The sequence below is a fragment of the Dryobates pubescens genome, chromosome 27 (genome assembly GCF_014839835.1).
Source record: "Dryobates pubescens isolate bDryPub1 chromosome 27, bDryPub1.pri, whole genome shotgun sequence".
In the NCBI taxonomy this organism is placed as follows: domain Eukaryota; kingdom Metazoa; phylum Chordata; class Aves; order Piciformes; family Picidae; genus Dryobates; species Dryobates pubescens.
This window is the reverse complement of record NC_071638.1, coordinates 1024874-1039457: the sequence shown is the minus strand read 5'-3', so window position 1 is coordinate 1039457 and position 14584 is coordinate 1024874. Positions and strand designations below refer to the sequence as shown.

Here is a 14584-nt window from a genome sequence, read left to right as displayed (position 1 = left end):
ATAAAAACTATAAGTCACTGAAACATGTTGGAGTTTGTGTGTCTCTTTCATATGTATCCCTTCAATGCAAAGATCTGAAATGTTCTAATGGGAAAATACTGTTGTATTTCAGTGCAGTGAACTGCTAATGGGACTGAGATTAAAGATCTGATGGCTCTGCCCATTTTTCTTGATAAAAAACCAAAAAGCAGCAAATAAACCCCACAACATTTAGGAACCTTCTACTGCTGCCTGTCATCCTTAGCCTGCCTGTTAAAGAAACTAGATTTTTTGGTAAGGAATCAGGCAGAAGGTGATAAGGATGCAGTGAGTGAAGAGGAATTAAGGAATGCAAGGATTTGAAGAAGCAGCCTGAAAGAATGAAAGTGGTAAGGAAGAACTTCACTAGAAGCCCAAGCAGTCTATGGACTTCAAAGTTCAGGGCCTACAATATAGGGGTTTGGGAGGGTGTAGTGGTTTAGAAGGTTTAATCCATCCGCACCAACAACAAAGCACAGCTAACCCAGTCGGAGAAGTGAATGAGGGCTGTATCACAGTATCACCAAGATTGGAAGAGACCTCAAAGATCACCAAGTCCAACCTGTCTCCACAGACCTCATGACTAGACCATGGCACCAAGTGCCACATCCAATCCCCTCTTGAACACCTCCAGGGACGGTGACTCCACCACCTCCCTGGGCAGCACATTCCAATGACGAACGACTCGCTCGGTGAAGAACTTTCTCCTCACCTCCAGCCTAAACTTCCCCTGTTGCAGCTTGAGACTGTGTCCTCTTGTTCTGGTGCTGCTTGCCTGGGAGAAGAGACCAACCCCTTCCTGGCTACAACCACCTTTCAGGTAGTTGTAGAGGGCAATGAGGTCTCCCCTGATCCTTCTCTTCTCCAGGCTAAACAATCCCAGCTCCCTCAGCCTCTCCTCATAGGGCTGTGCTCAAGGCCTCTCCCCAGCCTTGTTGCCCTTCTCTGGACACCTTCAAGTGTCTCAATGTCCTTCCTAAACTGAGGGGCCCAGAACTGGACACAGGACTCAAGGTGTGGCCTAACCAGTGCAGAGTCCAGGGGCACAATGACTTCCCTGCTCCTGCTGGCCACACTATTCCTAATGCAGGCCAGGATGCCATTGGCCTTCTTGGCCACCTGGGCACACTGCTGGCTCATGTTTAGGTGGCTGTCAATCAGCACCCCCAGGTCCCTCTCTGTTTGGCAGCTCTCCAGCCACTCTGACCCCAGCCTGTAGCTCTGCATGGGGTTGCCGTGGCCAAAGTGCAGCCCCTGGCACTTGGACTTGTTAAATGCCATCCCATTGGACTCTGCCCATCTGTCCAGTCGGTCGAGGTCCCTCTGCAGAGCCCTTCTGCCCTCTAACTGACCAACAGCTGCTCCCAACTTGGTGTCATCTGCAAACTTGCTGATGACTGACTCAACCCCCTCAGCCAGATCATCAATGAAGATGTTAAAGAGGATGGGGCCCAGCACTGATCCCTGGGGGACACCACTGGTGCCTGGCCGCCAGCTGGCTGTGGCACCATTCACCACCACTCTCTGGGCTCAGCCTCCAGCCAGTTCCTAACCCAGCACAGTGCTGCTGTCCAAGCCACGAGCTGACAGCTTAGCCAGCAGTTTGCTGTGGGGGACGGTGTCAAAGGCCTTGCTGAAGTCCAGGCAGACCACATCCACAGCCTCCCCACATCCACCAGGCAGTCACCTGCTCATAGAAGGAGATCAGGTTGGAGAGGCAGGACCTGCCCTTCCTAAATCCCTGCTGGCTGGACCTGAGCCCTTGGCCATCCTTCAGGTGCGCAGTTATTGCCCCCAGGATAATCTGCTCCATCACTTTCCCTGGCACTGAGGTCAGGCTGCCAGGTTTCCAGGCTGCCAGGTTTCCAGGTTCCTCCATCTGACCTTTCTTGTGGATGGGGACCACCTTGGCCAGTTTCAGTCATCTGGGACCTCTCCAGTGAGTTATACAATTGTATCAATATTCTAAACCTTGCTTCAAGCTTTGCAACTAGGCACCATATCATCCCTCACAATCAGGAAGGGAGAGGAGTTTTTCAGGCTATTTCAGGCTGGTCTGCAGGAACCTGCTTCTTTCCATGGGCTGGAACATAGGCTGCAGATATGACTCATCTACAGCTTAGGAAAATTCAGTCACTGCACAGGTTGGGCAAAAGGGAGAGCTGGATTGCAAAGCCAGAAGTAGATCTAACAGCCCAGTCTCTTGCTAATGACTCAGAACTTTTTTTGGCTCCCTACTTAAATGTGATTGAAAAAAACATGGTCAAGTGCTCAGTAGATAGGGTGTGACTACTTCCAGTGTAGGGGCAAAGTGCCTGTGGTACAGCATATAGTAATGGGTGCTTAAGACTGGAAGTAAAGGAATGTGCAGTGCTGCCCAGGAGATGTATTTGTCACTTGGGGGAGCAAAAAGGCACCTTCTGCCTTCGAAGTACCTGAAAACATGTAACAAAGTGCCTTTGGATCCACAGTAAATGGGAAGGTTTCCCTCATCACAAAGGGAAAACGATGTCACACTTAGCAAACCAGAATGACTTTAAAAAGAGATTGTGCAGTGGCACCACAAGTTTTGGGGGAGCATTGTCTGTTGTCCTCTTAGACAGAGGAGATGCTTTGATCTTACAAAAGACATGCCAGGTCTGTATCAGCTACCATAACCCTGAAGAGGAGAAACCTTTGTTTTGAAGCAGCTGAGGTGAGAAGGTGCAGGTAAAGTGAGAAGGTGCATACCTTTGCAAAAGCATGCAGCACTAGGACAGGGGGCAATGGTTTTGAACTACAGAAGGGCAGATTTAGTTTGGATGTTAGGAAGAAATTCTTTACTCTCAGGGTGGTGGGACACTGGAACAGGTTGCACAGGGAGGTAGTGGAGGCCCCGTTGCTGGAGACATTCAAGATCAGGCTTAATGGGGCGCTGAGCAACCTGACCTCCCTGGGGATGTCCCTGATTACTGCAGGGGAGTTGGAACTGGGTGATCTCTAGAGGTTCCTTCCAAGCCAGTGCATTCTGTGATTCTGGGTAGGAGACAGCAGTAGCTAGTGTTTGTACTGCCCTGATGGGCAATTGACCCACCTGTGGCCTGGCTGCCAGCTCCAGATTCAAGGCCTGTTGGTGAACTGGCATCACACCTAGGGTGCAAGTGGAGCTTGCAGTTACAGAGACATGGGGGGGGGGGGGGGGGGCTCACATGACTGGAATGGTGTCAGCTGTGTACTTTGTGGGAAGACAGACAAGCAAGGCGAGGTAATGGAGTTGTTGTTTGTGTGCAAGAGCAACTGGAATGCAGTGAGCTCTACCCAGAAGGTGATGAAGAATGTGCTGAAAGCTTATGGGTTAAGGGATGATGGACGATACTCTTGTATTTACTACAGGCTAAAAGACCATAAAGAAGTCAGTAAGGCCTTCTACAGGCAGCTGGAAGTAACCTCAGTATCACATGCCATAGTGCTCATGGGTGACTGAAGTCACCCTTGTGTTTTTGGAAAGGCCACAAAGCAAAGCATACTCAGTCCAGAAAGTTCCTGCAGTGCATGATAACTTCCTGATGCAGCTGGTTGAGGAGCCAAGGAGGTGTGGTGATGTACCTCGTGTTCAAGAACAAAGCAGATCTGGTCAGGGACATGAAGGCTGGGGGCAGCCTTAGCTGTAGTGACCATGACAACAAAAAGTTCAGCATCCTGTGAGGAAGAAGTAGGGCAAAAGTAGGATTGCAGCCCTAGACTTCGGGAGCACTAACTTTGTCCTCTTCAAAGATCTACTTGGAGGAATCTCATGGCAAGAGGGTTAGACTACATGACCTCTAGAGGTCCCTTCCAGCCTCAACTGTTTTGTGATTCTCTGTTAGTGCTGTTTCTCCAGGGTTGCTGCCAGTGCCTCAGAGGTGTGTGGGCTGGTAACTCTTTGGTCCTTGTCAGTTTCTGTCCAGGTGCTGTGATTTTCCTGTTTGACCTGGCCCATTGCAGTGGTGAGAAGAGATGAAGGGGCTATCTTTGAGGCTTATGGCATCGTGTGGCCTTCAGTATTTTTCTGCTCTAAAACCATTTAAAGCCAATAAAAACAGAGGAACAAAGTTAGTGAGTTTACATGTACTTTAATGCCTTTAATGCCTCTCTAGCTGAGACTAGAGTGATTGCACAATGCTTCAGAGTGGGAGGGCACACACTGTGAAAAGGATCTTGTCTTAAACATTCCAGGGTTCAGTGACCAGAAAACAAATACCTGGCAGCTGTAGTGGGACACATCATAGCACTGAAGCAGTGTGTCTACTGGTAGACTCGAAAGATTCAGGCTACAAGAGTGCCTACCACTCTTAGGAGAAGCTTTCTGGGAGCTGTATTAATTTGCGTCTGGATTTCTTCCTCTGAGCATAATGAGGCTGGGAGTTCATGCTTACTTCTGGAAATAGTTAAAATGCTGTTGCCATGTAAAACACAAGGCTGTAATACTGAAACAAACCAACCACCACAAACAGCTTTTTAATCAGCACTGTCTTTAGCTTTGCTGTAAAACCCAGCCAGGCACGCACCCCTCTGTGACTCGCCCAGTAAAGGCATCGTTATTTCAAACAAGTACTGCTTTGTCCACTTGCAATTAGCAGACTAATGGTGTAAATAGTCCAGCTAAAAATAGAGGCTGTGGCTTTATTTAGAAAATTCTTCTGGAGGAAACAAAAAAAATGAAATCCCAACTGCAAAGTGTTTATTCAGCCTGTTTCTTGCTGCCATTGTCCTTCCAGATGCGGTAGTTGAGTGCAGAAGCCATGGCTAGCCAAGCTAAATAAGGAACCATCAAATAAGCTGCTGTCTTGTTGATCTTAGACCAGGAAGCAGTTGTGGCTGTTGCCGTACCAGTTGTGAGCAGGAGAGTCACCAGCCCCTGAAACACAGGAAGGTGGAGAGTGTTGTTTTCACGTGTTTCATTTTCCTGGCTAGAAAGTCGGTGTGGCTGTTTCCACTCAGCTCTGTCACTTGTTGCGAGCCCTCTGGGAGCTGAGTCCTCAGAAAGACAGCAAAGAAAAGAAGACAGATTTTGCTGACTTAGGAGTGGGTTTCTCTCATAGAACCATGCAACAGTGACATTCTATTCACTGCATGCAACATTCTATTCTATTCTATTCTATTCTATTCTATTCTATTCTATTCTATTCTATTCTATTCTATGCTATTCTATTCTGTTCTGTTCTGTTCTATTCTATTCTATTCTATTCTGTTCTGTTCTGTTCTATTCTATTCTATTCTATTCTATTCTGTTCTGTTCTGTTCTGTTCTATTCTATTCTATTCTATTCTATGCTATTCTATTCTGTTCTGTTCTGTTCTGTTCTGTTCTATTCTATTCTATTCTATTCTATTCTGTTCTGTTCTGTTCTGTTCTATTCTATTCTATTCTATTCTATTCTGTTCTGTTCTGTTCTGTTCTATTCTATTCTATTCTATTCTATTCTGTTCTGTTCTGTTCTATTCTATTCTATTCTGTTCTGTTCTATTCTATTCTATGCTATTCTATTCTATTCTGTTCTGTTCTGTTCTATTCTATTCTATTCTATGCTATTCTATTCTATTCTGTTCTGTTCTGTTCTATTCTATTCTATTCTATGCTATTCTATTCTATTCTGTTCTGTTCTGTTCTATTCTATTCTATTCTATTCTATTCTTAAGAAAGGGCACTGCAGCTCTGGGAGCAGGAGGGGAACAATAAAATCCCTCCCACACAACACCCTCTCTGGTTTTTTTGGCAGAGGGAAGTGTTATTTTGACTACAAACCCAGGGTGAATTTGAGCAAGTCACTTAGCTATGTAAACTTCACCAGTCTTTTCATACCATAGATGCTGCCTGAAAACACAAGGTGTGAATGAACCAACAATGTGCACATACACTTAGAGAATAGGGCAAATACCTGTTATTGTTATGATGGATTTTTAATCTTGAGGCAAGCTGTTACTCTTCAGACTGCAGAAAGTTAGTCTTTGTCTAAAGTGGCACCTGAGTAACGTTCTGCTGAGTTTCTTAGCACTGCTGTTACCCCGAGAGACCCAGGAACTCGAGTAAGGAGTAAATGTTGACTTTTTCTAGTCACATAAAGCTCTTAATAAAAGGAGGCAGAAAGAGCTTCTTGAAATCTAGACACTTAAGGATGTTGTCAATTCTCTCAGGTGGCTGCTGGCAGGCATTAGAAAACCTCTGCAAGCCATGTTGTGTACTCGGGAAGAAAAGATGGCAACACAAAACCTTAGACTTAGCACCTTGTAAAGGACAGCAGAAGCCTGTGATTAAGAAACGTTTCCACTTACCCATCCCATTTTATGAGCTCCAAAAAATATTGGAGTCCATGCCCAGTTTAAGGCCAGCTGCCCTGCATACAGACCCAGAGGAACCACGGACTTTTCGTTGAAGCCCCCTAATTCCTTCCACACCATGTAGGAGCCATACCTGGAGAAAGCAAATGGAAAGTGCAATTCAGTATGCTGGGTCAAAAGGTACCACACACTCTTGATTGAATGAAGTTACTTCAGAGCTGGGGTCTAGATTCATTTGGAAAAGCCAATATCTGAGCAGTACTTGGCAGAGTAACCGACAGCACAGGGCTGATTACCTGCTACAAATAGAACAGAATAGAATAGAATAGAATAGAATAGAATAGAATAGAATAGAATAGAATAGACCAGGCTGGAAGAGACCTTCAAGATCATCGTGTCCAACCTATCATCCAACACCACCTAATCAACTAACCCATGGCACCAAGCACCCCATCAAGTCTCCTCCTGAACACCTCCACTGATGGTGACTCCACCACCTCCCGAGGCAGCCCATTCCAATGGGCAATCACTCTCTCTGTGTAAAACTTCCTCCTAACATCCAGCCTAAACCTCCCCTGGTGCAGCCTGAGACTGTGTCCTCTTGTTCTGGTACTGGTTGCCTGGGAGAAGAGACCAACCTCCGCCTCACTACAACCCCCCTTCAGGTAGTTGTAGAGAGCAATAAGGTCACCCCTGAGTCTCCTCTTCTCCAGGCTAAACAACCCCAGCTCCCTCAGCCTCTCCTCACAGGGCTGTGTTCCAAGCCCCTCCCCAGCTTTGTTGCCCTTCTCTGGACTTGTTCCAGCAAGTCAACCTCCTTCCTAAACTGAGGGGCCCAGAACTGGACACAGGACTCGAGGTGTGGCCTAACCAGTGCAGTGTACAGGGGCAGAATGACCTCCCTGCTCCTGCTGGCCACACTGTTCCTGATGCAGGCCAGGATGCCATTGGCCCTCTTGGCTGCCTGGGCACACTGCAGGCTCATGTTCAGCCTACCATCAACCAGCACCCCCAGGTCCCTCTCTGCCTGACTGCTCTCCAGCCACTCTGACCCCAGCCTGTAGCTCTGCCTGGGGTTGCTGTGGCCAATGTGCAGAACCTGGCACTTGGATGTGTTCAATCTCCTGCCCTTGGCCTCTGCCCATCTGTCCAGCCTGTCCAGGTCCCTCTGCAGAGCCTCTCCACCCTCCAGCAGATCAACTCCTGCCCCCAGCTCGGTGTCATCAGCAATATGGAGAGAGAAAAATTCCCTATCCTGCCAGAGCGCTCACCTCTAGGCACAGAGGAGCAGATGACCTACTGCATGCTGAAACAGAAGCCATTCTAAGATGCAAGAGTAAAAGGTAAGTCTCTAAATTGTGAAGAACTTCCTGATTTTGGTACTGGGAGATAGTGCTTTAAAATACACAGCCTTTTAAAATGGATGACATAAAAAGTAGGAATTGAGGTGGGAATGGAGAAAATGAATGGCATCCCAAAGCACAGGTGAGTATGGATGGTGGTAGAGCAGGAGCAGCCCTACAGTCACATTTCAGAAGGAAGGAGTGGATGGGGGAAAAAAAATCCAGATTTTAGGACTTCTGTGAGAATTAACCCCAAGGAGTATCTAGCACCCTTTCTGTTTGTGGGATCAGCTCCTCACATCATGCCTTTGTGTGCATGCAAACTAAGTGCTGATGAATCTGAGGAGGTCTCTTGTCTCTCCTTCAGAGTGCTTTGTGGTTGCCCAGCTTGTGAGTGTAATTGTGGGCTACGTGTGGTGTCTTTGGGGTTGATAGTTACATTCTTGCTTGACAGTTCTCCATCAAGTATGTACCATTCCCTGGTCCATGGAGTTGCAAATGCAGTACCTGCACGCTGGGTTTCACGACTGCCCCTTTCCACCTGCGGGCCTTATTCCAAAGACTATTTGTAGGTGCTAATGATTTGCTGCAACGACTTCTGCAGGAAGTGAAACATTGCCTGATTGTGTATTTCTTTACTTCAGCCTGGAATTGGACTCATTTACAGCATGATACAGTCTCAAACTGTGCCAGGGGAGGTTTAGGCTGGAGGTGAGGAGAAAGTTCTTCACTGAGCGAGTCGTTCGTCATTGGAATGTGCTGCCCAGGGAGGTGGTGGAGTCACCATCCCTGGAGGTGTTCAAGAGGGGATTGGATGTGGCACTTGGTGCCATGGTCTAGTCATGAGGTCTGTGGTGGCAGGTTGGACTCGATGATCTTTGAGGTCTTTTCCAACCTCATTGATTCTGAGATCTTCCAAAAATGTTTTGAAGATATTTGAAAAGATCTTAAAGCCACAGAAGAACAGTCCTTTGAAGGGATCCAAGTATGTATGCTGCTCAGGATCCTTGGGATTTGGGAGATTTACTCATGCAAGGTTTACTTTTGCACTGAAGGAGCCTGATAAGAATGGGGAGCAGTCATCACCTAAGACTATTTCTTCTGCTCTTCTTTGTCTTTCCCTTGAGACATTAGCTAGATTTCAATCCAGGTGACTGCACAGCCATTCCAAGGGGCTACAGTAGAATGCCAACATCCAGAATTAAAACCTCCTTTCAGAATTAGTAACTGAATATTGATCCCATTCTGGTAGGAGAGTGAACTGGAATGTGCACTGTGCTGGACAGCAGAGACTCATTTCTACTTCTGCTGAAAGTGGGGTGCAGCAGTTTGGGCTGGGTGCCCTCTGCTGTGTTCATACGAGGGACGCTTCCTGTGTCCTGAAGGAGTCCAGCCCAGTGGGTGGGCACAGGCAGCCAGGTATTTCATCCCATAATACCCTGCTCCCCTATAAGATCTCAGTGGGGGTTCTGGCACTTCCTCTTTTCTTCCCTCGCCACCACCTGGTAACTTGGGGGTTGTCTCCTGGCCTTTTGGGCCTGGCTAGGGCCAAGGCTGGGGGGATGGGCAGGCTCAGATCTGGCCAGCTGAGATTAGCTGTGGGGGAGGAAGAAAGAGCCCTGGGGGGGTCTTGGGTGTACCCTCAGGTGGGGATGGGGTGTTTCTGGGTGTGCCTTGGGATCTCTTTTGTCACTGTGCTTCTGGCTCTGTACACATTCACCGCTTTCCATTTACACTTTCCACCGCTTCTGCAATCCGTTTGAGTCTCATTTTCGCCCGTGGTGGGGAGGGGTCTGCCTCAACCCTTCACATGGGGCAAAAGTGGAACCAAACTGACAAGCAGTTTTCCAAAAGAGACAAACATCCATAGGAGTAATTGCAAGGAGTTTGTCTTCATTTATAGGTCACACAAGAAGGATTTTCTTTTCTCTGTTCAGCCCAGTTAGTGACTGTCCTGGGCTAACACAGCCCGCACTCACAAGTCCCGCCATGACAGAGCCCTGCCATGAACACTGCCAACCGAAAGCAGAACCAAAAGGGCTGAACCCCAGCTCTGGTGCTCTGTGCCCCTTGGTGGGCTGGGGGATGTAGGGTTAGGGTGCACAGATCCATGCAGCTAGGGCTGAAGTGGACTCTCCATCACACTTTTTCATGTCCTCCCCTAAGTCGCATAAGCAAAACCAGAGGACACGTGGTGTCCAGAGAAGGGCAACAAGGCTGGGGAGAGGCCTTGAGCACAGCCCTGTGAGGAGAGGCTGAGGGAGCTGGGGTTGTTTAGCCTGGAGAAGAGGAGGCTCAGGGGAGACCTCATTGCCCTCTACAACTACCTGAAGGGTGGTTGTAGCCAGGAAGGGGTTGGTCTCTTCTCTCAAGCAACCAGCACCACAACAAGAGGACACAGTCTCAAGCTGTGCCAGGGGAGGTTTAGACTCGAGGTGAGGAGAAAGTTCTTCACTGAGAGAGTCATTCGTCATTGGAATGTGCTGCCCAGGGAGGTGGTGGAGTCACTGTCCCTGGAGGTGTTCAAGAGGGGATTGGATGTGGCACTTGGTGCCATGGTCTAGTCATGAGGTCTGTGGTGACAGGTTGGACTCGATGATCCTCGAGGTCTCTTCCAACCTTAGTGATACTGTGAGACTGTGATAGTGTGTGCTTCCCAGATTCTCTCTCTTGGACAGGGAGACACCTGCTTCTAACAGCTGAAATGCAGGCTGCGTGTGGGGAGCAGGAGATGTTCTCTTGGATTCAGCTGACCCTGCTGGACAGTCCCTCCCCAGCTGAAATGCAGACCTGTGCATTAGAAGAGAGACTTCCGTCACACTGCCAGAGCAGGCTAGCTACTTCATCCAGCGTTTGTCCTGGGCCATTTTTACAGCCCAGGATATCATTGCCAATGAGCTGGCATATGATGGTGGTGCACTTCTAGGAACTTTCTCCACATGGCTGGTGTGCCATCACCTGGGTCTGTAGGCTGAGAATTGTCATTCCTGTCATTATAGAGCAGTTCCAGCACAGCTAGCTCCCTCAGGTATGGATGCTTTTCTCCATGGTGATCCATCCTCCCAGATGACCCGTCACATCTTCCTTGACAGGGTACCTATCTATCCCTTATACCTGCTAGAAGTCATCTCCAGAGGCTGAGGGTTTGCACTGTTTTTCTGACAACCTGGTCAGTGCTCCCTTCCCCAGACAGGGATCCCAACTGCTTGGCTTCCCTGCCTTCTAATTCCAAATTCCTGGTTCCACTACCCCAACACTGGAGTAGCCTGGTGATAATGGGCTCAGCTGGATGGCGGCCATAGTCCTTCTGTATGTCCTACAGATCACCCAGGGATAAAGATCAAGTGATTATCTCTGGCTCTTCCTCTTGTTCCCATGATGGTCCTGGTTCATCCTCATCCTTTGCAGGATGAGCTGTTTTCTTTGTACACTTCTCTTTCTGTATAGGGGTGACCAATACTGGCACAGGCTGGCTCTCTGGTGCAGCATCTGTGCCTGCTGGTCTGTTTGTAGGCCCAGAGTCCTCCCTTTCTTTCTTCCTGCTCTGTAGGCTCTGTAGGCTGGGGTCAGAGTGGCTGGAGAGCTGCCAGGCAGAGAGGGACCTGGGGGTACTGGTCGATGGTAGGCTGAACATGAGCCTGCAGTGTGCCCAGGCAGCCAAGAGGGCCAATGGCATCCTGGCCTGCATCAGGAACAGTGTGGCCAGCAGGAGCAGGGAGGTCATTCTGCCCCTGTACACTGCACTGGTTAGGCCACACCTTGAGTCCTGTGTCCAGTTCTGGGCCCCTCAGTTTAGGAAGGAGGTTGACTTGCTGGAACGAGTCCAGAGAAGGGCAACAAAGTTGGTGAGGGGTTTGGAACACAGCCCTGTGAGGAGAGACTGAGGGAGCTGGGGTTGCTTAGCCTGGAGAGGAGGAGACTCAGAGGTGACCTTATTGCTGTCTACAACTACCTGGAGGGAGGTTGTAGACAGGCAGAGGTTGGTCTCTTCTCCCAGGCAACCAGCACCAGAACAAGAGGACACAGTCTCAGGCTGCACCAGGGGAGGTTTAGGCTGGATGTTAGGAAGAAGTTCTACACAGAGAGAGTGATTGCCCATTGGAATGGGCTGCCTGGGGAGGTGGTGGAGTCACCATCATTGGAGGTGTTCAGGAGGAGACTTGATGGGGTGCTTGGTGCCATGGGTTAGTTGATTAGGTGGTGTTGGATTGGTTGAAGGGTTGGACGCGATGATCTTGAAGGTCTCTTCCAACCTGGTTTATTCTGTTCTGTTCTATTCTATTCTATTCTGACCAGCACTGAGGAGATCAGTAGGCATGGGCCAGGCCCCCACACATCACAGTGATTTGTATCTCAGTACAATTTCCCAGGAATCTCAGGAATTTCCCAGCTGACAAGATCCACTTTACCAGCTTATCACCATTTTGCACTTGCTTGAGGGTAAAATTCCAAAGCCAGGGTTGGTGACTCCAGCCCCTCCCTGGGCAGCCCATTTCAATGCCTGGCCACTCTTTTCATGAAAAATTCCTTCCCAATGTAAACTTTCCCTGGTGCAGCTTGAGGCCATTCCCTCTTGTTCTATCACTAATTACCTGTGAGAAGAGTCCAGCACCAACCTCTCTACAACGTCCTTTCAGGTGGTTGTAAACAGCAATGTGGTCTGCCCTCAGCCTCCTCTTTTTCAGACTGAACAGCCCCAGCTCCTTCAGTTGCTCTCTTCATAACATTTATGCTCCAGGCCTTGTGATTCCTTTTCATTTGCCAGTAATTGCTGTGGTGTCAGGTATCTTAATTAAATAAGGAGACAGTAAATGGCTTCAAGCAGAGTTTAACATCCTGGCAGTTTGAAAGGAAATGTGGATTTTGATTTTAACTTCTTTTAACTGAATTCTGTTAGAACAGTGCAATGCCAATCCCCTCCCTCCCCCTTTATTTTTGTTTTCCTAAAACTGCTGAAGGACATTCATAGAAGTAATCCCAAATCCATCTTGTTCCCCTGCTGCCAGCTTGGCAGGTCTCCCCCTCATAATGAACGAGGAAAGCAAATCAGTGGCAGCTTTTCAAACTCCTGCTTTTGATGTGGGTATTTGTCAAGGCAGCTTGACACATTTTCTTAACAAACATAGAGGAACAGGAACACAACTGGAGTTCTCTGGTCCAGCATTATACCTTGAGTACTGTGTCCAGTTCTGGGCCCCTCAGTTTAAGAAGGACATCGAGACACTTGAAGGTGTCCAGAGAAGGGCAACAAGGCTGGGGAGAGGCCTTGAGCACAGCCCTGTGAGGAGAGGCTGAGGGAGCTGGGGTTGCTCAGCCTGGAGAAGAGAAGGCTCAGGGGAGACCTCATTGCCCTCTACAACTACCTGAAAGGAGGTTGTAGCCAGGAAGGGGTTGGTCTCTTCTCCCAGGCAACCAGCACCAGAACAAGACGACACAGTCTCAGGCTGCACCGGGGGAGGTTTAAGCTGGAGGTGAGGAGAAAGTTCTTCACTGAGAGAGTCATTTGCTATTGGAATGTGCTGCCCAGGGAGGTGGTGGAGTCCCCATCCCTGGAGGTGTTCAAGAGGGGATTGGATGTGGCACTTGGTGCCATGGTCTAGTCATGAGGTCTGTGGTGACAGGCTGGACTCGATGATCTTTGAGGTCCCTTCCAACCTTGGTGATACTGTGATAAGCAACTCTGAGATAAGCAGCTTAATGTAATGCAAAAACATACCCCATAAATGTATAGAGAGTTCCCCAAACAGGAGCAAACACCCAGTTAGGTGGACACCAGGATGGCTTCTGGAGAGATGCATACCACACTGGGATTTCCTTTTTGGTTATCCTGCTTCCCAAAACTCCTCCTGCATGGGGCAGAAGCGTGAAGGCCACCGTCGGGGCCCAGGCTGGTACCACGGCCATTGAGACAGCAAATCTGGAACAAGCCAAAACATGTTGGTTGACAGAGCAATTCTGAAATACAGCTGCAAAAGTAACTCCATTGGTAGCAGAGCTGTTACATATGCACCTGCACAGAATCTGCTCCACAGCCTAGTCTGGTCAGATAGAAGGTGACAGCTGAGATTAATGGATCTTGTAGCAGATTCACTGGACAATCCTCACTCTCATAAAGGAGCCTATCATGGACATGGGGGGTGGGGTGAGTGAGGCTTATACTTTCAGTGTGGTGCACCAAGATTACTGAATTTTATCTACTTGAAATATCCTACACACAGAGGAATAAAGCAGTTTGCATTACATGACCTACACTTTGAAGGGAAAAAGAAGTGTGTATTTCTGTATTTACCCAAAATGCCCTTTCACTCATTGACACAGCTCGTCAGCAGTGAAAAAACATGATGTGCTGTCTTGTGCTCAAGCAAAAGAATTGGATATATTGTGTTGCATTTTTAGCTTTCCAAGGGTGCTGAGGGTGCTCAATGGCTAGTAAGAGCAATTTAACTTAGTAGTCGACTTGAGAAGCTGCCTCAGAAAGTAAACACCAGGGAGGGCAATGAGGAAATACTTCAATGGTGTTTTGTTACAGAAGGAAGGAGAGGATAAATGGGGAGGACAACAAGGAGGTACTTCAATGGTGTTTTGCTACAGAAGGAAGGAGAGGATAAATGGGGAGCACACCTGTGGCTCCTTTATGAGGCATTCAATCAGTTCTTAGTCACCAGACCCAGAGCCCTGTGAGGAGAGGCTGAGGGAGCTGGGGTTGTTTAGCCTGGAGAAGAGAAGGCTCAGGGGAGACCTCATTGCTCTCTACAACTACCTGAAAGGTGGTTGTGGCCAGGAAGGGGTTGGTCTCTTCTCCCAGGCAGCCAGCACCAGAACAAGAGGACACAGTCTCAAGCTGTGCCAGGGGAGGTTTAGGCTGGAGGTGAGGAGAAAGTTCTTCACTGAGAGAGTCATTTGCCATTGGAATGAGCTGACCAGGGA

The 14584-nt window shown here is 48.5% G+C and overlaps 1 protein-coding gene across 1 annotated transcript; it reads right to left on the bottom strand.

The window, feature by feature from the left end:
- Positions 1–4695: 4695 nt before the first annotated feature.
- On the bottom strand, positions 4696–13568 carry TSPO (translocator protein). Its single transcript, XM_009896113.2, has 3 exons — positions 13374–13568; positions 6309–6447; positions 4696–4894 (listed from the first exon to the last, which is right to left on the bottom strand). Exons 1-3 carry the CDS (start codon positions 13559–13561, stop codon positions 4718–4720), a joined length of 504 nt encoding a protein of 167 aa, XP_009894415.2. The 5' UTR covers positions 13562–13568; the 3' UTR covers positions 4696–4717.
- Between the last annotated feature and the right edge of the window lie 1016 nt (positions 13569–14584).